The 25,519-nt window shown below is 39.0% G+C and overlaps 4 protein-coding genes across 29 annotated transcripts in view; 1 reads left to right on the top strand and 3 right to left on the bottom strand.

Annotated features, from left to right (window-relative positions):
• Syp (synaptotagmin binding cytoplasmic RNA interacting protein) overlaps positions 1-10,456 on the top strand; it is a 54,217-nt gene extending 43,761 nt beyond the window's left edge. For 4 of the 24 annotated variants that reach the window (XM_070997079.1, XM_070997081.1, XM_070997080.1 and 1 more), the window contains 4 exons: positions 378-475; positions 2,006-2,277; positions 4,327-4,588; positions 7,971-10,456. In XM_070997079.1, coding sequence (XP_070853180.1) covers positions 378-475; positions 2,006-2,277; positions 4,327-4,588; positions 7,971-8,146 — 808 coding nt within the window. In that variant the 3' untranslated portion in view covers positions 8,147-10,456. Of the gene's footprint in view, positions 1-353; positions 476-1,624; positions 1,668-2,005; positions 2,278-4,326; positions 4,589-6,642; positions 7,561-7,970 lie in introns of those variants that run through there. The other 20 variants (XM_036817978.3, XM_036817979.3, XM_036817977.3 and 17 more) reach the window with 10 other exon arrangements.
• Positions 10,457-12,421: 1,965 nt separating this feature from the next.
• On the bottom strand, positions 12,422-19,602 carry Fancd2. The gene is made up of 14 exons (XM_036818633.3): positions 19,419-19,602; positions 18,597-19,351; positions 18,393-18,534; positions 18,268-18,336; positions 18,020-18,210; positions 17,888-17,960; positions 16,351-16,520; positions 15,799-16,283; positions 15,544-15,742; positions 15,370-15,492; positions 14,277-15,304; positions 13,996-14,220; positions 13,721-13,940; positions 12,422-13,662 (listed from the first exon to the last, which is right to left on the bottom strand). The coding sequence occupies exons 1-14, from the start codon at positions 19,491-19,493 to the stop codon at positions 12,984-12,986; spliced, it is 4,434 nt and encodes a 1,477-aa protein (XP_036674528.2). The 5' UTR covers positions 19,494-19,602; the 3' UTR covers positions 12,422-12,983.
• Positions 19,603-19,796: 194 nt separating this feature from the next.
• LOC108010595 (uncharacterized) lies at positions 19,797-22,341 on the bottom strand. Its single transcript, XM_017075482.4, has 5 exons — positions 22,131-22,341; positions 21,039-21,199; positions 20,892-20,982; positions 20,712-20,830; positions 19,797-20,585 (listed from the first exon to the last, which is right to left on the bottom strand). Coding segments are annotated over exons 1-5 (510 nt in total). The 5' UTR covers positions 22,133-22,341; the 3' UTR covers positions 19,797-20,448.
• A 171-nt stretch (positions 22,342-22,512) lies between these two features.
• On the bottom strand, positions 22,513-25,365 carry LOC108019431 (lymphotoxin beta receptor inhibitor). 3 transcript variants are annotated; one of them, XM_036817988.3, is made up of 5 exons: positions 25,164-25,364; positions 24,988-25,098; positions 24,675-24,925; positions 24,009-24,157; positions 22,513-22,864 (listed from the first exon to the last, which is right to left on the bottom strand). In XM_036817988.3, exons 1-5 carry the CDS (start codon positions 25,275-25,277, stop codon positions 22,659-22,661), a joined length of 831 nt encoding a protein of 276 aa, XP_036673883.2. In that variant the 5' UTR covers positions 25,278-25,364; the 3' UTR covers positions 22,513-22,658. The 3 variants fall into 3 exon arrangements, with proteins under 3 accessions (XP_036673883.2, XP_016942743.2, XP_016942742.2); XM_017087254.4 differs by lacking the exon at positions 22,513-22,864 and adding an exon at positions 23,004-23,801 and having other exon boundaries at positions 24,988-25,095; positions 25,164-25,365; XM_017087253.4 differs by lacking the exon at positions 22,513-22,864 and adding an exon at positions 23,004-23,801.
• Positions 25,366-25,519: the final 154 nt, after the last annotated feature.

The following is a 25,519-nucleotide window of genomic DNA, read 5'->3' as shown; positions in this document are numbered from 1 at the left end:
TACCCCACATAAGTAAAACTTGTCTAGCACAGCACAATACCTACACTTATTGGCGCAAAATTCAAAAATAAATTAAAAACAACTAATCCATTGGGCACCTTAGATTTCGGCTAAATCCAAATTGAAAATGTCTGTTTTGCTCTTCAAGTCGCCATCATTTAAAGCAGTCAATTAATTATATTTATATTTTATTATTATTTTCTTTCTTTCTTTGCCAATTGCCCGCCACGCGAATGAACTTCACCCCCACCAAATACTTTGTTGTCCCCCGAACACGACACCAAAAATAATAACCAAAAACCTCACTCAATCTATATTCGAATGCCATGTCCGTGTGGGATTACCTTGTAAAGATTTGAAACCTTGTCTCCATACAGAAACCTGTCGCCGACACATCCCAGCATGATGTCCTTGACGCCCATGCGCCTCCAAGGGGCGCGCATGCCGCTGCGTACGCCGATACCTCGCGAATACGGTAAGTTTGGCAAATTTGCCAAGTGAATAGGGCCGCTTCCGTTTCCGGTTGCGCCCTAGATGTCTCTGTATGTATATGCATAGCTCGCAACGGCTATGTTAATCATGTTGATGTGTTGATGAGGAGAAAAGAGGAGGCCGCTAGCGCCTTCATTTTGGGACTCTACACAATTGAGAAAAAAATACTTTATAACTTTTGTTAATTTGGTTTAGTTCTCGTAGTCAATTAGCCAAGTTGTTAGGCACACTCACATACACACACACACACACTAACACCACTCATACATCCACACAGTATCTTATAGGTTTGTTTTTAGTTCTTAGCTCGAAAGTCTAACCGAAAAGCGCAGCAGCTACTGATCCAACCTAACACTAATCCGGTCTGCAGTTTATGCCTTAAGTTGAACGATATCAATATCATCATGTCTGCCATCAAACGCAACGTTTTGTTACCCTCTGTTTATCTTGATTATTGTTTTTCCTCGCCTCATCATTTAAGTTATTTAAGGTTTAGAAAGCGCGCGCTATCTACTAACATTTGTATAATCGTCCCTAAGAACAACAAGCCACATACTACAAACACAAGCACACCCTCACTTTCACTCTCACCCAAAAGCCCCCCAAAGTCACGCTTAGCACTGCCCTCGAGTCCCAATCGAGTCAGAAAACGTATCCAGCTAGATCGAGATTAACCAACCCACTAACCTTAAGATCTCTGACCATTGGCAATCAATTGAAGTAACTTGAATATAACAATTTCTCACTGATTTCTATTACTTTCCCCATCTTACTAATCGTAAATGTTGTCTCTTTCTTTCTGGTACTCTCGCATTTGCAAGTTATATGTCAATGCTCTATTTATGTATTCTCCACTACAATTATTATCCTTGGTTTATTCGCATGTTTGTGTTTATTTCCTTATCGATGTTGTCCAGTTTTATTGTTTTATAAGTATAACCCATCTTCGACTCTCCCGCCCCTCCGATCCGAACTCTCTGTGTCGCCAAGTGCAGGGCATCAAGAAAACGAAAAAAAAAACTAACACATACTCTCAATCCATAACCAAAGCATAGACATTAGACATTAAACCTTAAACGTTGTCCATAGTTGTTTACGATAATTAAATGTTGCAATTGTGTTCTCTGTGTAGCGAATGTTAAGCACCCTGTATACTGTTTGATGTTATATCACCGGTAAGTAACCCTAAGTCTCATCTACTTAAGCCACATACCGATTCGCGTGTGTTAGTGTGACATCTAAACCACCAAAGCCACCAAAACCACCCAACAACCACAGACAAGACCACCAATCCATATATTATCCCCCCGAGTATATTGTTAATGCGTTCTAGTACGCGCCCGATTCGTTGAACATTGGCAAAGTGAAACAATTGGCAGCATTATGATATCCTATCAGGGAGGAGCTTAGGTCTAGGTCTATAGGGGAGGTCTCTCCCGTAACCCGTATATCCGTATATCGTAACCCATTTAGAATCCCAAACCTAATCCTAATACCCAAACCCACCTACTAGAATACGATTACGACTATTTCGGTTTCTCGGACTACCGCCAAGGGACCTATACCAACGAATCGTTCTACGAGGAGCTGTACCGCTCGTATGATGGGGATTACAACTACTATGATTACCCCAGCGGCAACGGGGGCAGCGGGGGCGGCGGGAGTGTGACCGGCGGTTCGATGGTACCGCTCTCGTCGGGCGGCTCCCAGAATTCACCGCTGTCCGGTGGCCAGCGATCGGCCAGAGGATCGGCAAGTGGTCCTAGTGGTTCGACGAGCGTTATGGTGCGTTTTTATAAATCGAAAATCTCTCTCCTATATTAGATCCTCTCGAATCGGAGTACAATTTGAAGAACAAGAACACAACGCACACAGAAACACAAGATTTGTAGAGTTCATTTTGAGTTATACTGATTTAGATATATGCCCTCAGTTGATTGCCTTCCTGTCTTGTAGTTAGTTTATTTCGTATTTGATTTATTTAAAAGAAAAAAAAAACGCTTCATCATTTGGCTTTAATTTCCCCAAAATATGTTCTCTTTGTTTCGTTTATATAAAGTCAAAATTTGCACGTCTCTTGCTGCCAAATTCCACCAAAACACCACCCACTATTCACCCAAAACCCAAAAAAACCATGCCACGCCCACACAACACCCACAGATACAAATACACGTGCACGCCCATTGCCGGAAAAAGGATTATTTGTTGTTGCTTGTTTCGCCTTGTTTTCGCTTTACCCATGGAAACACCCAACATCCAGTATTTTAAGGACTCAACGCGCCACGCCGCAATCGAAAAATTAACAAACGGTGCTTTATTACGCTTAACTTATGCTTTGCTTGTACGTATACCCCACCTGCTTATTTATTTATAATTTTAATTGCACCATCCATAAAGCCAGGCTGAAGAAGTAACCATTAATAACATATTTATAAGCTGAACACGGCGTGCTGACGTTTTAATTTCAATTAATTTTTAGCAATTAAGCGAAGCGCTTTTTATTACAAATGCGCACTAAAGTGTGCATCGCTTTATGTTACTATTAAAAATACTTATTTTTTTGTATCAACGCAAACGCTTTAATGTTTAAAAACAATTAACCGCATTACGCTTATTGTACTCCTTTAGTTACATTATAAAACAAATTTACAAACATGGTAAAGTTATTTTTTGAATATTGTGTCAATCGCAAGAGGCAAAACTTTTGTTGCTTGGACTTGAACGTTTCAAGCGCCCCAGATCCGTTGTTATAAGTATATTATAATAATACCCAATTGACTAGTTAAATGCTCACTCAGTTTACACATGATACAGAGAACAGTATATATACATCTTAGTAATTTCTATATAAATAATACATACTTTATATGCATACATTACATCGTGTATGTACAATCAAACAAACAGTTTTTACACCAAGAATCTAACGCGTTTATTTCGATTTTTTTCTTTTCTTTTCTTTCTTTTTATGTGTTCTTGTTATATACTTATCTATATACAAACAATTCATTTGTTTTTCGGTACAATATGACAAAAAACAACAAATCTTGAAAAAAAAATTATATATATGTTCGTCAAAACCAAAAAAAAACCCACATTAAAATTACAAATTCTATCTCTGCCACCAACCTAAATCAAAATCAAAACGAAAATCAACCACCAACCAAACGACCAAATCTAAAACCAAATCGTTAACCTTTCGATTCCAAAAAACCAAAACGAAAACTGTTTTTCTGACCCCCCCACCTCTTTCCGAAAATGCAACCGCTCCAAATTCGAAATTCTCATCGATTCGACTATCAAAATTCAAAATCAATTCAAAAACGTACTTTTATTTTGCTTACTACTCTTTCGTTCAATTCGAAATTTGAAATGACCAAAATTTGACAATTATCTTGGCGATCCATATATATACAAACACATTCAATTATGTATAAAAAAAAATGCTAATACTATTGAAAAATTGTAAATGCAAAAATTCGAACAAAAATCTCGAAACCTGAAAAACTGAAATCAAAAACGAAATCAAAACGCAAAACCAAACCAACGACCGATGGATAACCCAAAATGATGGAAAATGGAACCGAATCTGGAAATGCATAAAACACGCTCTCGAACCACCCACCACCCCCACACACACACATACACCACACGAACACCTCACACACACACACACACACCACACCACACCACCCACAAAACGCAACTAATGCATGCAATTATGACGATGATGATGATGATGATCATAATGATGATGATGCCCTAACCACTGTGCCATTGAAAAATGACCACGATGATGATGATGTGGATGTGGATGTGGATGTGGATGTGTAGGGAATTGGTCGTGGGCATGGAGTCACAATGCCGCGTGGCAGAGTCGTTGGCCAACGTGGCAGCATCAGTCGTCTGGGGGCCCAAACAGCGCCACAGGCGGCGGCAGCGGCAGCGGCGGCGGGACAGGCGGCGGCGGCGGTAGCTCAGCGGGGGGCCACCGGTCAGGGGGCGCCGGCAGCAACCGGGGGGGTCCGTGGGGTGGTGCCAACGCGTCCCAGCGTTCGTGGCACCCAGCACGTCAAGCCGCTACAAAATTTACCAGGTGAGCTCAACAAAAAACACAAAGAACGTACTCGTATCTCAATAAAATAAAACACACCACAACAAAAAATACCAAACCAAAATCAAACCAACCAACAAAAAGAAATCAAATCAATCAAATTCAAATTCAAACCAAATCAAACCAAATCGAATCAAAAACAATCCCAACAACCTGCGCCAAGTGAAAACTGCATAATCAAAAACCAACAACAGCGACAAACTTGAGAGAATATATATATGTGTACATTGCAAATGTCAAATTCATATAAATTAATAAGTAAAGCCAAGTAAAAATGTAAACATGCATACGAAATACCACCCACACCCCTAAAAATACACCTAGACACACACACACACACTCATCACGCGCACAAAGACACACACAAACGAACATAACGAGAGATTTAAATATAGTGTGAATCCCCGAACCCAGATCCTAACCCCCAAAAAAGGTCACTTCAATGTCGTGTGTATCGCATTTGTAACTGTTCTAAATGTTGTAAAGTTTTACCCATTCCTTGGTTATTTTTTTTATATTTCCAATATTAATACTTTTCTTATCAAATGTTTCTTTGTGATCCAGTAGTTGTGATCTTGCTGCTTACGATTGTCCATTTTTTTTCATTTCTGTGTCAGCGCTGAGATGTATGCTACATTTTTTGATGCATGGTTTTTTCACTCTTTTCCAATTGTAAGCAGCAATTGACAGCCACGCCCATTAAAAACAGAAAACGCCCACCCACCCGCACACACATACACACAATCGAACATCGCCTATGTATATGGAAAGCCATTATAACAAATTATGTAATTGTTTATACTACGCATATTGTCTTGGATATGTATTTAACTATATGAGCAATGTCTGTAAACGTTTATGAATCGATTAGTATTTATGTCCCACCAAACCACCCAAGCACAGAGAATATATTGTCACCTACTAATTAAGCGTCATAGAGAGTCGAAGAGAGTCGTTTGGGAGAGCTGAAGCATTATTGGCACCCATCTCTGTTCCGATTAATATCAATGTTTGTCCCTAACCCCCGAACAGTACCCCCATCTACAGAACCCATCCCGCCGAAAAGAAAACGATCCCCACCCAAAATTTTGACGTACGTGTATATAATTTTTTGTGTTTTTTTTACCCCGCGCTGATTTGTTGGCCACCAGCTACAAATAATATACTTATACAAATGATACGCGTTTCAAGATTGACCTGATCGATTGCGATTGCACAAATCTAAATATAAAACCTTTATTTATACATTATTTATATTCTAGCCCATTACTTTAACAATATACATATGATATTTTGTGTGATTTTATGTATATCGAATTGTGAGTCTTGTTAATTAATTATCCATCATGCTTTGCAAAGCCAAAAAAAAAAACAAAAAAAAATTAATAGTTTAGTAACCTATACACACATGTATACCAATATGACCTTATATATGTATAATATAACCACCCTTTAACATTTCATACATATCATATCCTCACACAGGGTGACACCAATACCAACTGAGATCGTTTTTTATTTATTTTATGTATAAACAAATACTAATCGATTCGTGTATTATGTTTACAACACGCACACACACCAACCAATTTTTGTTATAATTTGTTGTCAATGGAATCTATACTTGTTTATATATATATATACATATAGCGGAGGACCCCAAACAGATCACGCTTTTGCCCCAGTAATATGGGTTGACTAACATCAGCTGGCAAAAGCGTGACGACCTCGAGAAGCACACCCAATCAATCCACCCACCCACCAAAAAACACGGAACTCCACCACCCAACGCCCAATCACCTGCTTCCGTTTTTGAACACGCTTTACATTTTTGTGGCTGTATTCGTAGATACTTTTGTCTTCCCCGGAAGACTCGTTTTTATTTACTGTTAGAATGCTTCACACACACATGCTCATTACAAGCGCTTTGTTTTTGAAAACCACAACTGTGTCAACGGTATAAAACACAACCCAAAATCCAAAAAAAAATGAATGCAAAAGAAAAAAACAATCCAAAATCCTAAATCTGTTTCTAGCTGGAGCTGCACTCAAGACATTTATGGAGGGCAACTAAGCGTAGCACATCGATCATCTCCTGGTACAGCGACAAGAGTCGCTCTCCGGTGAAGAAGAGTAAAGTCCATAGGTCCTCACATAGCAAAACCAAGTCACACAAGTCCAAGAAGCATTCCCACAAATCCAAGTCGTCTCGGCCCGATAAAGAAAAGAAACACAAGCGGAAGTCCGTTTAAACCAAATTTATTCCGTCGCAAGAACACATACACCCCCCATACATGATATATATATATATCACATTTGTTTTATCAAAATCAAGTCCAAACGAAGAAGCTCGTCATTCAAGAATACACATCACGCGTATCGTCTTTAGGAACATGCTGCATCGAAATCATTAGCGCCAGATCAGATCAGATCAGTTCAGCCCTGTAGACACCGAAAGAAGTCCTTGCAAAATTCCAAATTTCAAATTATGAGTGGAGAAGCCCGCACACTCGACGTCAAGGCCCCAGTTTCAAGCACACTTATAACCCACTAGCCGAGCTTTTCAAGTACAGCGCTCTGTTATCCTTCGGTCCAGGGATCCATTCATCGATCTGGCGATCGATTCTGTTTGTGCAACCTTGTCCCGGTTATCGGTTATCGCCGCTACCCATATCGTTAGCTGTACTAAATGTTCCATGTTCCATGTCAGGCGATAATATCATGTACAATTGTTTTACTTACAAGAAACCCGTTTGGTAATTGTTAACTCCCACACAAACACGATGACACTCTGCACCAAATAACACCACAATCACACACATACCCAAAACACAATACATTTGTACATGTAACCGTGTCCCCAAGTCCCTGGCGTTATGTCGAGTTAACACGATTCCCCGATTTGTGATGTGTAAAACCAATGATGAGATAAATTAAACGAACAAAAGATCAAATGGTGTTGTCTTTAATATTTTTTGGAAACACAAACGACCGTCTCTCCCCCATTTACTACCACCACTTACAAAGCGAAATCGAAGTGGACCAAAATCATGAAATTGTGCTACTAAAATAACTAATACAACGTCAAGACAACCCTCATTCGAACCATAGACCAGTTGAACTTAATCCAATCAAAAACAACCAACTACCAAAACAAAGAAATAATAGCAACAACTTTGAACCATTTTTGTATTAACAACATTTTTAACTCTCTTTCTCTTTTTTTTCTTTCGAAAAACACCTCACACCACCACCCACAACCCAAAACCAAACACTCAACGCACACCAAAAATCAAACCGAATGCCTGCCACAAAAACGAAATCCATCCATCCACCGATCTGTGGCGTGGTCACCACTCTGCAGTAGTCGGTAAACGTAAGTTCGATGGAGGTCACCAAAATCCGGCAGATGTTAAGCGACGTTACCCGAGCGGTTTAATAGGAAATGGCGGCAGTTGGGGCAGTTTACCGCTACCACAGCAACCTTTAGGCACCAATGGTGAACAGTGGTACATGGATACGTTTTCGGCATGGAGTTAAAACCACACAGCAACCCAATTGAAATCAATTAACGACAACAACAACAACAACAACAACAGCAGCAACACCAGGAAGTTACAACCACATATAATAATATTCTCCGAGCGACATCCTGGAGAAGAATCCTTCGCGTCATAGTAAAAAATGAAAGTAAAACGAAAAGAAAACAAAATAGCAACCATTCTTAAAAGCAATAAATTTAATTTCAACAAACTATATAAGGTATAAGAAATGCAATTAGCCACAATTCAAAAGCATTGTTTAGAGACTCGTTTCGATATTAGTTCTTTTGCTATGAACGCCGTAGATTGCGTCCCTCTAAATAACTATAATAAAAAATCAAGAAATCAGTAAATCAAGAAATCAGCAATAGCAGCAACAAATATGTCGAGTAGAGTATATGTATTGTATGTAATCACTTAAATAGCCTTTGCAGCGAAAGCATTTTAAACGAAACATTTTCATTTAGCGAAACCAGTTTAGCTCGATTTTCCCAAAACAATTTTAAAAAGCATCAGCGCCTCACAACTTAGATAAACCAAAGTCAAGTCGTTTTAAAAGTTCACAAAAAAAGTATAAGGAAATTTGTCTCATAGCGTTTTTAACTCGAAATTGAAACAATAATTGAGCATATATAGCAAAAACCTATATGAAAATTAACAAACAAAAACATAAAATATATTTATCTATAACTATATAGAGAGAGCAGTCTAAGCCCATACAGATTGATTTTAAATCTTAAGCAGCATGTAGCACCCCTTTTATACATTGAGAAAGCGTAAGCAACCAAATTCAAAATCAATTCGACTCGAAACATTTTACCATATTTACATGGGCATTGGAAAATAGCAAGTTAAAATGGAGAAACAAATTTTAGACAAGCGATTTCTTCTTTTGTATATAGCCAATGGAAAGCTGACATATGGAAAACCCAGACATATATACACACGAGATCAAGCTCAGATGAATTGACAAAAACTGTTTAATATTCTAAGAACACCAAGAACACAATTCAAATTGAAAAGCAAAGCTTAGTGAAGAAACATTGACTGACAAAAATAATGAAAAAAAAAAACAAATTATTAATTAGATCGAATGAGTTGATATGAGAACGATAAGCAAATACAAAAATTAAAACGCGGCCGGCATTGTTATATAATGCGACTGGCGACGGCAACTGGCAAGACTTTCTGCGTAAATTTGAAAACAAACTATTTTTTAACAACGTAAGTTTTAGGCAACTTCAAATCAATTATCTGTCAGAAGTGAAATAAAAGTAAAAACAAAAAAACATGTAGAGCTAAGTAATTGCACACATACAAAACTACACTTAAAACTCACTGATAATACTGATAATACTGATAAGCAGATATAAATCGCAAATCAACAAGAAATTTGACAAATGTCTGCAAATCGAAGCAACGAATTAGGAAGAAACTTACAGACGCGGAGACCACACATCACAAACAGTAATAGTAACGAACCTAATGATAAAATTGATTATAAATTTTAATAACAATAACGCATACTTAATATTAACACTTGTAACGAGTAATGTTGGATTAAACAAGGATAACTAAAACTATAAAATCAATTAGCCAACGCTCAAGTGCGAATTAGCAGAAGAAAAACAAAAACCAAACCATTCACAGCTAAGAAATTCTATTTAAAATCCACTTATCCAATATCAAGTTCAGATTAAACTCTTTTTCCCCACTTTCCTTTACTCATCTATAACTGCTACGCACACAGATAATACGGAAGAGAACACAGCCCTAAGCTAAAGTAATGAATATATCAAGCTGACTTAACTAACTCCATGCCTAAGGATAAAAAATAAAATATAAAAACGCCACACACGTGTCAAAATACGTTTATATAGGGAAAATTATTGAAACAAAAACTTGCCCGTTTTTCTTTCTATTTTGCAAAATTTCAACAAAAATAAATCGTTTGGTTGAACAAGAATTCTGTCGTTTACGTTTCCGCTATTGCTAGATCTCAAGTAAAGCAAAAAGTTAATTAATATATATAAATGTATAAAACGAAAATATATAAATTAGTTTTAAACTAACGAAAGAATACTTCCAATTTTGAACTCAAGTATAAAGCAAAATACAAACTGTTGGCAGTCGATGAAGGACGAAGGACGCGTGTGTTTTAAAACGTATCTATGAACATTGTTCAGCATAAGCCTAAAAACAATAACTTTTTTTAAATTTAAAAATACACATACATACACACCAACACACACACCAAGCAGTTGCCTAAAGTAAAAATAAAAAAAGAAAATGAAAAACGAAAACGAAATAATGAAAACATGAATTAAAACTTGCGCAAAATTTGCAAACCAGCAAAGAACTTTAAATACATAATATTAGCCACAAACAATAAGAGAATATATACAACAAATTCTAAATGACCATAGTTAAGCTTAACTTTAGTAACACTCACATACATACACTCACACACATATACACATAATTATTAAAGTAAAGTAAACTGTCGTTGTAGGGGATGAGAAGTGTGCGCCATTTTCTAACTACAATAACAAGAGAAAGAAAATTACTAAAATATTTACCCATTTTTTATTTTTGATAAGTTTCCCCATGAGTTTTCCTGAATATTTTACTTTTTTTTATTGAGAGAGCATTTCACGCAATTGCAATTGATTGTTGCCTTCGCAAAAAGAAAGGGAAGAATAATTTTAAAACTTTAATCATTTTTTTTCTTTAAACACACACAAACACAACAAATAAATTAATTTGATAAGGAAGTGAATTATGAAAATTCTATAACGCCGCGTCTTTTTGCATGCAAAATTTTCGATTTTTCGCCCTAGAAATTTCCACATTTGGTGACTTAAAACCTTTGAACCCAATTCAAATTGCAAATATATAAATATAATTAATTTTAACAATTTGTTTAATTCGATAACTGTACTGATTTTATATTGTTTTAAATTTGTAATTTAATTTGTAAGTTTTTATTGTTAATGTGTTTTTTCTATTGTAAACTAAAACTAAACTAAATCTATAAACCAATTGGCAAATTGTTACACAATCCGTTAAAGTTAACCGATTTCGTCGATTCAAAAAAATTGAGAATGAAATTTTTACCAAAATTATGTGCCGTTATTTAGAAACCATTTCTTTGGAAGCCTAAAATTTACCTGCATCCCCACCCACCCCTGCCCAAAACCTTTAACCCCCAAAACACCCAACACCCTACACCCCTAATTGTGTTAAATATTGTAATTTGTAATTTTTGTTTTAATTTTTCGGGAAAGCAAAAACGTTTGGCAAAATTAGTTTTTAATTTGAATATTTAGTTTTGTTTGTGCGCTTAAGTTTTCAATAGTATGTTATATATATTAAACTATGAATATTAATTTTTAGCAAAATATTTTTACGACCTAACATAATTCACTAATGTTAAATACTTAAAGAACTTATTTGTTTAGCTGTTTAATTGGTTTAAAATTTTTGTGTATTGTGAAGAGGAGCGCAAGCAAAATTTATCTTTGATCTAATAACAATAACAATAACTGTATACGTGTGTAAATTTCAACAAGAACCTTCAAAAAAACAAAAAAAATCAACACAATACTGAAAATAGAAATAGAAAATAGAAAGTCGAAAGGAATCATGAAAGAAAGCAAGGTGGACAACAAAATTGCAAACTGCGCATGGAAACTGAGCGAAAAAAATGAAAAACTTTACATGAATTGTGATGATGCAAAGGCAAGATTTAATCATAATTACTAAATCTATATATACAATAAATATATATATCTTTCTCTATAAATATATATATTTGAGTATATAATGTATATGTAGGCGTAGGAGTGTATAATCTAACTTTACTTTTAAACAGACTGCGTACGTATTAAAAATTTTTAAAATTAATTTGTGTAAAATGTTTTAAGTTTTGAAAAATTGGCAAATAAAGAAAACAATAAAAATTAATAAATCAAAAACACGATCGTATTGTAAATTGAAATATACAAATTATTTCGACCTATTCCAAATTATCTCTTCAAACCTTTTCAGCAGCAAAATCTATTCATGTATATTTCAAGAATCGGCTTAAAGCAAGCGCACCTGTTTATAAAGAAAGGTGAAGGACAGTGGCAGTGGATGCAAGGATCTGATACCTTTGGAAAGTTTCCAAGATTGTTTCTTCTTTAGTACACAGAAAAATAAACACGATTTGTATGAGGACAATATCTGTTTCAAACATACACACACGTTAGGATTAACTTTGCTTAGACCATTTTTGTTTTACCTTTAAATTTATAGTTTGTGTGTGTTTTCTTTGCTCTTTTAATTACATATATAACGATTTTATAATGATTGATTTTTAAAACTCTTTTATAAACTACCTATTGATATACATACATCACAAAACATTTGCATACATACCACACGTATGAAAGGGATTCATAAACCGTGAACGTAACGTCGCCAATTATTACGAGATAAAAAAAACAACAAATGGAAATTAAATAATAAAAACAATCAGAATTCATCGTAGAGGAAGGCCGAATGTGAGAAAAATGGGAGAACAACTTTTACGTCTTAATAAACAATTATTGTTAACGAAGAAAATAAAAGTGAGAAAAGAAGCATATTGTACTAAAATATTTGATATACATACATTTGTTATTATTTGTAATACGAAAATTAAATAAAATTGCATCCAGATAATAAAAAATGAAATAAATAAAGAATGCAAAGATCGTCGTCTGCTCAATTCTAGACTAAACAAAAGAAACGTCCGGAACTTTGGTCAAAACAAATGATTTATTTTAAATCTTTAAGGCGTACAAGGGTATTCAAAAGCATTTGCTGCGGGATGAGGACTTGCTCCGGCGGCTTCCATCGCTTGGTCTTGTACTGACGCTAACGGCTGTGATTCCCATATCATCTCCCAGCACGGTTTCATCCACGCTGGTATCATCTGCAGGTATTTCCTCGTCGCTGTTCTCCCCGCCGACAAACGAACTGGATGGCGTTATTATTGAATCCCCGTGAAGATCCCTGTTTATCATATTTCCCATGTGGAAAGCAGAGTGACAATTGTTGGCCGCCAAGAGGGCTTTCACACGGAAAACCAGCGTCTCAATCGTCTCCCGAAGGCTGGGTATATAGCTGATGATGGCCGTAATCTTAATGGACTTGGAGTGGCAGCAGAGTTGGTGCAGGAACCTGGTCACCTTCTGGAGTTCGTGCAAAAACCGTGTCAGTCTCTCGGGATCATCCCGAACAATGGCCTCCAGCGCAGACATGCCACGCTGAAGCAGCAGCTTAAGGAATAGCAGCGAGTGCTTCAGAAACAGTCCGAAATTTCGAGGTTGTTCCACCTGCTGCACAATGATGAGCAGGCCATTTAACAATTCCACCGTCGACTCCCAAAGATTCAGTCTACCACCACGGCTGTCCACGCTGACTTGACCACTTAGGGAGTGAATCAGCACCTCGCACAGACCACGAAAGAGCAAGGGGAAATTTGCCCTACAAAAATATACAACATTAATAAAATATATTATTGGCGAAAGGAGTGTTTTCTTACTTTTTGAAGTTTGGGAAGGAAGTCAGGGCTTTGTCCTTCGTGTTTAGGATACTGCATTGCTTGACCAGTTCGCTTAGCAGTTCGGATTGACTTTCAGAAGTCGATTTCTTAAGGAATCCCTTGACCAGCTCGTCCAAATAGATATTGCACTGGCCGCCTTTGTCCAAACTACCAGAGTAGTGAAACCATTTACGCCGCAGCAGCTTGCCACACAGTAACCCTAAAAGAAAATTAAATCCTGAAAGTACAGTCCATATTTCATAGTTTCTGCTTACGTAATTCCTCGGCTTGTTGAAATCTCGGTTGGCTGGCATCGTTTTGCGAACTTCCCACCTTTAGCAAGCTGCGCAGCAACCGATATAGGTGGACCGCCGTACTAAGATTTAAGGCAGATTTCTCGTACTTTAAAAAGTATTGAAATGTCAAGGTTGCCAGCTGGGGAACAGTTTGTTTCTCAAGTCTTTTCCACTGTGCCTTGGGCTGTAGTTTAACCAGGGATTCTGCAAATACATAGAGTTTATGTATTTAGGGTTTTAAAGATATGTGAACAGCTTACTATGGAGCAGTTCTGCCTGCGACTTATCGGTCCACTCGCTCCAGGCGAAGTACAAGGCAAATAGTCGAACGCACAACCCAAAGCACGTCTTAATATAGTTAAACTGCTCCTTAAACAGGTCCAGATTGCTGTACACATTATTGACTTTCGTAAGCTCTTTGTCAATGGCCTCTGCCAGGGTGATCAAGTGATCGTTAACTTCATGTAGACAGGGAAGTAAATCGCATATAAAATCCTCTGGTTTGGCTAGATGCGGCCTAAAGCTATCAGCATCAGACGAATCCTGTTGTCGAAGGACTGCTGCTTCGAGTTTTTGGACCGTGTCTTCCAGCAGGAAACGCAGTTCCAGGAGACCCAGATACTCGCCAACTTGCTCCTTCTCTAGCTGGTGATTCAGGACAAACTTCTGTTCGACCAACAGCATTATGATTTCCACTTCCATTGGCCTGTACCTCTCTCGCGGTCCGTACATCTGCTCAAAATCTATCTTTGTTTTGACGGACTTGCAGGCTCCCACCTTGATCGTAAAGTCAACGATCGATGTTTGGTTGCCAGTTAAGTCTGGTTCAGTTGCAGTTGCATTAAATTTGGCAGCCGGTTTTGCTCCTTGACGTTTCTGGTTCATCACCGTATGTTTGGCGTTAGTCAGAAATTGGTATGGCGGTGCAACAAAGTCTGTGGGCGCTCTTGCCAGGAGGGGCTTAATCCTCTGCTCGATGCGTATCAATTCCCCAAGTCTTGAGAGGACCCGACGCCTAGTGGCAGGATCGCGTTGCGATGCGAACGCACTGATCGACACCCGCATCCAATTGACGGTGTGGAAATAAATGCTCAGAACGTCCTTTTGCTGCTCCGCCTCAAAGTTGTCAAAGACGGCCAGATAGTTATTATCCTCAAAGAACGAAGGCAATACAATGGCACAGCCCAGCAAAGCGTTGATGCCTTCCAAGCTGTCATGGTGGCGGTGTTTATACAGCACCCTGACACAGTTGAACAAAGGCGCCAGCACATATATAGACTCGCAAGCTCTGTAATCGGAAAATATATCCAAATATTTTATTTAAGAAAAGATTTATTTAATCAGAAAACTTACTTGGCTTTGGGTGATAAAACCAATTTGGATATATTTATGCCAATGTTGAGGACATCCGATTCAGTGTTAGCATTTGTGTCGTCTAGTTCATTGATGTTCATTTGGTATTCCAGTTTAATACCCCTAAAAACCAAATCAAGTTAGTGGAGTTTAAGATTCAAAGCGAACACATACTTTATCGTCTCTTGAACATCCTCGGTGACAAAGCTAGCTTGAAAGCGGAAGGTCACTACATCGCAGGCCCAGGCAATAAATCGGTAGTCCAAGTCACAGGCGGAGGTTCCATCATTGCGCTGATTGAAAACCATCGCCAATTCTTCATAGAACAAGGCCAAAGACTCGACACTATTTCCAATGGAGGACTCAGTGCGAACTGTGTTACAGAGATATTAGTACATCGATTTTAATAGAATGTTGATGTTTAATTACTGATTAAATTGGCGGCCATTTTGCCCCGGCCATCGGGCAAGGAATCCACGTTTTCCACGCTGGTTAGGGAATCGTCATGCTCTACCGGATCGTTCTCGATGCGAGCCATTGCATCGATGAGCTGCACACAGCCAATTATGCCCTGTTTCTTTATATTGTCAGTTGAATTGATCAGCTGCTTCTTCACCACCATGTCGACTTGCTCTTGGAGCTGAAGGCAGGCCGATAGCTTGGGATCCGGAAAGGCCACATGACACAGCAGGTCCATGGCCACGCGAGTTTGTGTAAGAGTCAGATCACTAATCCTATCCAACATCGGTATGAGAAGAGTGGCACAATTCTGGACATCTTTAGCGCTCTTGCGCTGCAGCTCACGAAGCAATTCCAGTGCCATTGTCGTCAGGTGCGAGGATTTGTCACAGGTGAGTTCCAACAGTTTCTTTAGAATATTTTTCTGTATTGAGTTAAAAATTTTGAAAAGAATACTGTAAGGAAACGAAGTAACAGGTTTAAAATTTAATTTAATTAATGTTTCTAGAGCTTAAAGTTTACCTGTACGAACCCTTGGCAAAATCGGACACAGTGCGATTTTTCTCGCGCATAAAGTCGTGCAGGATGTTCATCAGTGTGCTTATATGCTGCTCTAGGATGTGTCTATAGTGCAGTTTTACCTCCTCCAAAATCGTCACGGTAATATGCTCCAGTTTAATGCGGCGACGAAACTGTTGAAATATTTTCATTTAATTTATTATGTCAATTTTTTAATGTGAAAAGTTAAAAATTTCCAGGTTTGAATGCCAATGGATTGGAAATTAAACAACGAGTTCAACGAGGTATGGCATTCTTTGATCTGACGATTATTATTTTTATAGCAGCCAAAAAACTAAATTTTTAGGGCGAAAAAATGGGATTCAGATTTTGGTCAAAATTATGTGGCATTCTTTGATCTGACGATTATTTTTGTTGTAGCAGCCAAAGAACTAAATTTTTAGGGCGAAAAAATGGGATTCCGATTTTGGTCAAAATTATGAGATTCACATTTTTGTCAAAAATACGATTTTTATATCCATTATTTCAATCGCAGTTTAGCCAAATTAAGTCGTACAGCAAAAAGACCGACTGCTTTGAACAGCTTGCTAGCCATACTAACGATCCCAATCATTTTAAGGAAAATTTATTTTTTGACCCATTTTCGGATTTTTTATAGGGTGTGCATCGTGTTTTTTTGCGAAAAATGTCAAAAATGAAAAATTTCCAGGTTTGAATGCCAATGGATTGGAAATTAAACAACGAGTTCAACGAGGTATTGCATTCTTTGATCTGACGATTATTTTTGTTTTAGCAGCCAAAAAACTAAATTTTTAGGGCGAAAAAATGGGATTCAGATTTTGGTCAAAATTTTGAGATTCACATATTTGTCAAAAATACGATTTTTTTTGGAAAATATGTCAAAAATTTAACATTTCCAGGTTTGAATACCAATGGATTGGAAGTTAAACAACGAGTTCAACGAGGTATGGCATTCTTTGATCTGACGATTATTTTTGTTATAGCAGCCAAAAAACTAAATTTTTAGAGCGAAAAAATGGGATTCAGATTTTGGTCAAAATTATGAGATTCACATTTTGTCAAAAATACGATTTTTTTTTGGGAAAAATGTCAAAAATTTAAAATTTCCAGGTTTGAATGCCAATGGATTGGAAATTAAACTACGAGTTCAACGAGGTATGGCATTCTTTGATCTGACGATTATTTTTGTTATAGCAGCCAAAAAACTAAATTTTTAGGGCGAAAAAATGGGATTCAGATTTTGGTCAAAATTTTGAGATTCACATTTTTGTCAAAAATACGATTTTCTTTTGGAAAAAATGTCAAAAATTTATAATTTCCAGGTTTGAATGCCAATGGATTGGAAACTAAACAACAAGTTCAACGAGGTATGACATTCATCGATCTGACGATTATTTTTGTTATAGCAGCCAAAAAACCAAATTTTTAGGGCGAAAAATGGGATTCAGATTTTGGTCAAAAATATGAGGTTCACATTTTTGTCAAAAATACGATTTAAAAGACCTTTAAAAACACTTACAATGTTTTCTATGTACAATGAATTATCTTCATTAACGTGTATCAACAAAAGCAGAACAATTAGATCGAAGGAGCTAAAAAATAAAGAATTAAATGAATACTACAATTTGTATAAATTATTCCTTCGGCTTACGTGAATTCCTCTGCAGATAAAGTAGCACATGACCTTTGAAAGGCTTGATAAAATCTCTTAGATCGTATTAAGCCAAGTTCTAGGAAGCCAAAAAGTTCAAGCTGAGACTTTTTATTTTCGATTGTTGCCGAGTTTCCGTCGCTGTGAGCTGTGTGTCGCGAGTTGAAAATTTCCCGCAGGCTGCCTATCAACTGAAAATTGAACGAATGCTTAACACAATAATTCTGGGAAAGGGTGAATACTCTTACATCGCGCACACTGTCATCTGTGTCCATTTTCAAAATGTTAAGCAGCAGCCTGATAAGATGTGGCAAGGTCTAAAATAAAGAGAGTTTTCATAAAATTAAGATAAGCAGTAAGTTTATCCAGTTACCGTATCGGGACAGTGGCCACTTGTTGCAAACTCCAAAATGCGCAGCCTTAACTTTGACTGCGTTCTGTCTGAAAGCGATAAATTGCTCAGGGTTTGCACAGTGGTCATGTGAAAGAGGTCTTCGGTGCTGGAATAGTTGATGCTGCAACGAAACTTTGTACTTTGGTATACCACATTCGATGATACATCATGCCCTTTACTCACTTGAGTAGTTCAACGAACTCATCGTGCATACTGGCATCCAGTATTAACTCGGCATTGGCTATGATATCCAGCTTGGCCGATTCCGTGGCCCTGTTGAAGATGCCCTCGATGCGGCTGTAGATCTCTACCTTATGCGAAGCGGTCAAGTAGCGCAGTTGGGTCAGCATCAGGGGCAGCAGAGGCATGGAAATGGCTGCCCGGCCTGAAAGGACTCGATCCGCAGTGGCCACCTCCTCGATCTTGTTCAGCAGCACCTCCACGCAGGAATCCCGCATAAAGTCGATCATCAGGAAGTTCATGAACATGCTGTTCTGCGACTGGTAAATCTGTTCCTCGCCAGCAGCGTCTACGGTGCAGCCGGTTAAAAGCTTCTGCACCAGCTTGGAACTGGGCGTCATGGCTGCATTCAGGCCCGTCTTGAAGGTCTCCATCTTATCGGTGTACGAGGAGGCGCTCGTGAAGATATCCCGCAGCTTGGAGACAATGGATACATGATCGCAGGCCAGAACCAGGCTGTCGCCCTGGTCCAACTGGACGCCGGCTCGGATCAGGACCAGTTCGAAGAAGTTGTTGGGCTGCCGGGAAAGCGTCGCGATGTTCCGGCTGGAGGATTGAGTGCGACCCAGAGTGGCGGCCAGAATCGCACTGTGCTGCGACAGAAAGCGCTGCGTGTGCTCCTGGGAGGCAGGTATGTTCTCCTCGCTCCCGGCGGATGTGGATTCCACGGAAACATTCGTGGTCGTCTCCGCCAGGCGCTGGAATATACATTTTGATCGCAGTAGTTCAGAGTTCCCACTTGGAAGTCTCAAAATATTCACTCACAGGCACTTTCATGGTAGCATTCTCATCGATCGTGTTTAAAGCCTTCTGCGTGCGTTTCTTAAACTTCTTATACATAGTAAACAATAAACTTTACACGCTAAAACCACCAAAACAAACGAAATTAAAACAAAACAAATTCCTGGCGCGTTAACTAGTATAGAAGCGTTGTTATCGATGTTATCGATTTCTCGCGGCTGCGGTTGATGTACTCGCTAAGTCTGGTGGGAGATGCGGATAAATATCGATAATGAGAAACCGATTAAATATACAACGATTTATTTCGAAATATATTTTTCTTATCGTTTTTTGAAAGCGGTAAATGAATTTGAAAAGCCAACATTTATTTACCGCGCTAATTCCCAAGTAAATTGAATGCTCTTTATGGAAATTCAAATTTTTATTCAAACATACTCTACATAATGCGTACAAAACTATTATTGTATTTCTATATGTATATAACTTTTAATCATATGTGATGAGTATAAAATGTTCAACTATGCGATTGCTTAATTTTAGGATCGATCCGGAAGCATGTTCCATAAATTGTTAATCGTATATATAATGGAAAAGTCCAACGTAACACTAAATAAAATGATTTTAAACTTATTTGTTAATTTAAAGCCTTTCGATTTGAATTGTTTAACTTGGGTGCTAACTCTGATAATTTTGAATAGTTCCTAATATCGATTTTCAACTTTTAAAAGTGCAAAAAACTCTATTGTGCTATACATTTTTAAATGTATATAAATATGGTTTATAAAAAGGAAGTACAACATATGTCTTGAAGTGATTATGCCTGAAATTGACTTATTCCGGGACTACCGGGTCCCCTTCGTACCTAGGTCATAGAAAATCACTAATTTGGCGTTGTTTTCAGTATTGCTATTGAGTATATAATGATGAACTTGATGCCATTTCTATCACACCAATGCAGTCCAAAGCGGAAAATTTGCGATTCCTTCACAATACTGTGCTGCTGGAAACTAGTAGGGTTTCCTTCCATTGCTTTTCATTTTTCTCAAACATCCACTTATTGTTTTTTCGCACGTCGTCTTTTGTAGCCAGTCATCTGCTTAAGAAGCTGAGAGTTCTCGTCATCGAGATCCATATTTGGCTCCCAGAGCCGCAGTCGTTTGGGTATATAGATTAGCCCCAGTAGAGTTATAGCTAGATTGAAGGATGATTGTGAGATATTATAATCTTATTATTGATATATGGTTCCTATTTTTTTAATATTTTAATTCAATGATATTGTTATAGCTCATGGTTTAGGGGTTTCTGAATTTTACTTACAATTTAGCACGCAAGGGAAGATCACGTAAAAGTTTATGGTACTTGAGCGAAAGTAGAGAGCCTCGGTGGCGTAGAAGACCATAGTTAGGGCCAAGGAGCAGCCGCCCATGCTGACGACCCTTTTATAGGAAAATAACTTTATTATTATCAAATATTCAGAACCTTTTGGGCACCACTTACGGTCTGTAGTGTATGTAGAGGGTGCAGTGGACCAGAGCGATAGCCTTGAGCAGGCAGTACATTCCGATAATGCGTGATATGGTGTAGTCACCTGTGAAAATAGCCGTAATATAGGATTTTAGCGATACTTTGCCTTCAGGTACTTACCCTCTATAAACTGCGTGTCACTGTGGTCGCCGAGGAAGCTGCGTCTTTCTATATAGCTACGGAACGCCGTGCCCAAGTCCATGAAGGCGACAAATGCTATCCATCCCCGAAATGCATAAAGCAGGCGCTCGCGGGGTCGTCCTCCAGACTGCATGGCAGCCCTAGTGATCCCAAAATTAAATATAATGTATAAATGAAAAGTATTAATATTAATGGAGTGATATGATCCTATAATAAATAGTTAGTTCACTTAAAGAAATAATAAAAAATAAGTTGTTAACCTCTTAAACCAAGTATTTATAAAATAAGGGTTCATTTCATCGTAAAAAATGTGTAATGACTGAATATCTTCGTCTCGTAAAATTATTATTATTATTCTAATTATATCTAGCAGCATATCACAATCTCATTTCTTGGTCTAATTATGGCTAGAACATTATAATGAAAATTCAATTGCAAACTATTTAATATTGTTAATAATTTTTGTTATATTTTTAGGATCAAGGTTGTACCTTACATATGTATAATGCATAATTTCTTTGACCTCAAAAGGCATTCCCACTCAATCAAAACTGACGGTTATGATGATATAGTGTTAGAAACAAGTCATTTGGATATTACAAAGCCATTAGAGTCAACGTATTGCGTGTGCATAATGAGGCCTTTTACTTAAAAGGGCTTCTGTAAAAACAGGAACTCCAACTGAGAAGCCGAGTAATGGCATGCCCAACCGGCTTATCTCCCCCTGAGAATCGAATGGTACTCGGAAGTCCCAGTACCCGTACAACCCACCCACACCCCTACCCATTCCACAAGGCTGGGCAAAATCGATATTATGGCACACTATGCTGGGCTATTTGTGCAATGCAAATATTTGTGCAGAGCGTAATTCCCGTCTGCACGCAACCACGTGGATCGGACTCCACCAATTGGAGCCCCCCACCCGGGCGGATTGTTTATTTTCAATCAACATCGCCGGTCCGGTCGTCCGAGCAACTCAATTTACGGCCCCGGGACCGGCGATCCATAATTATTCCCCTGCACTCTGTATATGTACATATATTTATTTTCGTGACCACTTCATTGGCTTACATTTTGCAGCGATTCCGGGGGTTTTCAGCGATCCCGAATTCCGTCACCGCGTAACACTCGAATGGGCACTGGCACTCTGTAATCCCACGAAACCTCTTTTATGCTGCAGCGATTGTTTATTTTTTTCACGTTTTCACTAAACGCGACCGATTTTACGATACGCCGCCTGCAACGCCTTGCCACCCACTAAAAGTCTTCAATGGGGAAACATTTTGCGCGATGGCAAACAGCTTTTATGCTTTTCAGAGCTTTAGTTCTAGGTTTTAGGGGTTTGTATCCCGGATACCTTATGAAAATCATCTGGTAGTCAGTATGAAATTCAAAATATAGTATGCTATATAATATTTCTTAAATCTTTAGGTTTAAATAAGAGTGCTATTAGTGCATTTTCTAGCATTTATTTTATTAAGCAAAGTACAAAAATTGTAAACTCCAATAGGGGATTGGAAAGTATCGTTATGTTTAGCAAATGTATAAAAAAATCAACAATTTGTCAAGTTCTATGGCTCTCTTGGGATGAGGCTTGGTCTAATCCTTGCCAATATTCGCCTCAGTCTTCCGATACTCGGCCCAGTCCACAAATCCATCGTTGTTCAGATCCATGGACTTCAGAACATAGTCGATGGTTTCCTCCAGGGCCTTGTCCGTGTAAACCACTCCGGCCTTGTGCTCCTCCGGCTGCTCAGTCTGGCCCTCGGCCTGACCTTCGGCTGGCTTTTCGGTACTTTCTTTGACTAGAAAGGTAATGGGGGGCGTTACAAACTTTTTGGGCTCACTGGGGCAGTGTTAAGTGATTAACTAAGCTCACCCGAAACCACTAATTACTTTCTTTATCTACGGTTCTACTTGATAGAGGGATTAGATGTGGTCGGCTGTGATTTGGATTTGACTTTATTCGCTAAATCGGCTTTACTTACAAAAGAGTTGCATGCGTCTATATATTAGGTTTCAGTTAAAAAGATTTCCACATAGACGGGGTATTCTTCGCTTTTTTTGTTGCATAGTTTCGCTTCTTTTTTTTGTACAAAACAAACTTTTACACAATCAGTCTGTTTTTTGCTGCTCTAGAGATGCGCTTAAAAATTAGTTCATATCGAAAAGTAACTAAAAATATGACAATGGAAAACAAAACGAAACAAGGCGGCTGGAATTGCACAAACCCCTTGAGAGATTCGTGATCATTATTCGAAAATGGGTATCTTTTGAAAAAGTTCTCAGAAGGACAATAAGTTTGTTCAAAATAGTTCTCCGATGGGAATGCTTGGAGCATGTTAAGTAAATTTGATTCGAAATTATCTATAGAAGTGCGCTAAAACCGTTGACGTGGTCGACGTAATTTCAGGATGTTTTTTGGGCAGAAAACAGGAGTATGTGTTGCACGTCACAGAGCGCGGGACGAGGACATGGGTATGTAAGCAAACTGAACGGATCTGGGTGACTACTAATGAACCGGCTGCTGCTGCTGCTGTGGGTCTTGCTGCTGTTGCTGTTGCTGCTTCTCGGCGGCCTTTTGCTGCGCCTTTATGAACTCCGGATAGTCAATGTAGCCGTCGCGCGAGGTGTCGTCCATCTGCAGAATGGGATCGATGAGGGCCACCAACTCCTCGTCGGAGAAGACCTTCTCCTCCACGTGCGGCTTCTCGCCGTTCGGCTGCTCCTTGCTGCCTTGCTCTGTGCGGCAATGAGTTGTTATGGCGGATGCAAAATGTATTAGCATGAGATTCGAGCATGACCACAACCATAACCGGAACCAGCCCAGTTTAATTACGCATATGCAAAGAAGGTAGAACGGAATAGTGGGTCAAACAAAACGAAAAACAGAAACCACAAAGGCAAATCTAACCATCCAGCCAGATAAAGTAGTAGTGGTTGTCTTACCGTGCCAGTGGATCAGCGACTTGATCAGTTCGCAGCCATCCAGCTTGTTGTTGTTATCCGAGTCGTGCATCTTGAAGTAGTGGAACTGCAGCTCAGCCTCGGACATCTTGCTCGTATCGATGGGCACCTGCATGTGCTCCTGGATATGACTGGAAGGAAGAGTAAGAGGGAAAAATTAAAAAAGTGAAAGTAAGTAATTTTACCTACAGAACTACTATAAAAGGCGAGAAAACAACCAAAAATTTAATAATTATCACTAAATTATACGTATAACTAAAAACGTTCTATGAAATCGATCGTGGATATCTCTTATAAACAAATTTACACTGAATTTCAGTACAACATTTTCTATAATGAATTCATCTTAATAATTGAAAGATAATGTGTAAGTACAGAGGCCTCTTAAGGAGCTCTTTCAATTTGTTTTTAAAAACTGTTGATGGAAAAATACTTGACAACACTCTATGAGTATGTCAGTATGGTTAATTTATAGACATCTTCCCCCATAATAAAAAAGTTACGTCTTAGAATGGAGGTACAGCTAAATACCTCCCATCACTTTGGGCTTAATAGATGACACTTGGGGTTAATTTATGACTTTTACGTCAAAGCTCCCTTGATAAATGGTGATTGCCAGTGGCAGTGATAAGATAGACGTCCACTTACGCGCGCTCCTGCTGGATGTTGCCAGTGTTCAGGACCTGCTGAGGTTGGCCATGATGGTGGCCTCCCGCCTGCTGGTGATGTCCCTGCTGGGCCTGCTGGTGATGGCCCTGCTGGGGCTGCTGTTGATGCACTTGTTGCGGCGGAGGTTGCTGATGGATCTGCTGCTGCTGCTGCTGTTGCTGCTGCACAGGAACTTGCTGATACTGGACTGGAACCTGCTGCTGCTGCTGCACGGGCACCTGCTCATATTGCTGGGTATTGTGGAGTAGTACGGATTAGTGATCTGGAAATGGGGGTTAAGTCTTCCACTCACATATTGCTGGGGAGGCACTCCGGGCGCCGAGGGAACCTGTTGCTGGTACACCGGCTGGTGGAGCTGCTGCGGCGGCGGAGGGTGATGTGGCACCTGCTGGGGCGCTTGCTGCTGAAATGCGAGTGGATTGATTAAATCTCTGCGGAGGGAAAGGGTTACCCCAGTTTAGTGCTCACATAGTGCTGTGGATTCACGCCGGGAGCGACGCGCTGACCACTCGCCAGGCCAATCAGGAGGATGGGCAGCAGCAGCAGCTGAACTGCCGGCAACTCGGCGACGCGCATCTGCATGGAAGTGCTGGATTCTGGCGGGGATCGGATCGGATCGGCTTGGGATAATCAGGTAATCACCACGTCGCAAAGTCAAAACACACACGTACACAAATCGTTGCTTCTTCGCCGCTGGCCATTCGCAGCGGGCGACAGCTGTTGCACAGGTAAAGGCGGCCATTCGCCACGATGCGCATACAGCAAAACAGTCACACTGCCTTAATGGTTGAAGTCGCCGCTAGGGGTATATCAAGGGTACTCCT

The sequence above is a fragment of the Drosophila suzukii genome, chromosome 3 (genome assembly GCF_043229965.1).
Source record: "Drosophila suzukii chromosome 3, CBGP_Dsuzu_IsoJpt1.0, whole genome shotgun sequence".
Classification (NCBI taxonomy): Eukaryota; Metazoa; Arthropoda; class Insecta; order Diptera; family Drosophilidae; genus Drosophila; species Drosophila suzukii.
The sequence above is the reverse complement of the archived record's forward strand: the minus strand, read 5'-3'. Positions and strand labels throughout refer to the sequence as shown.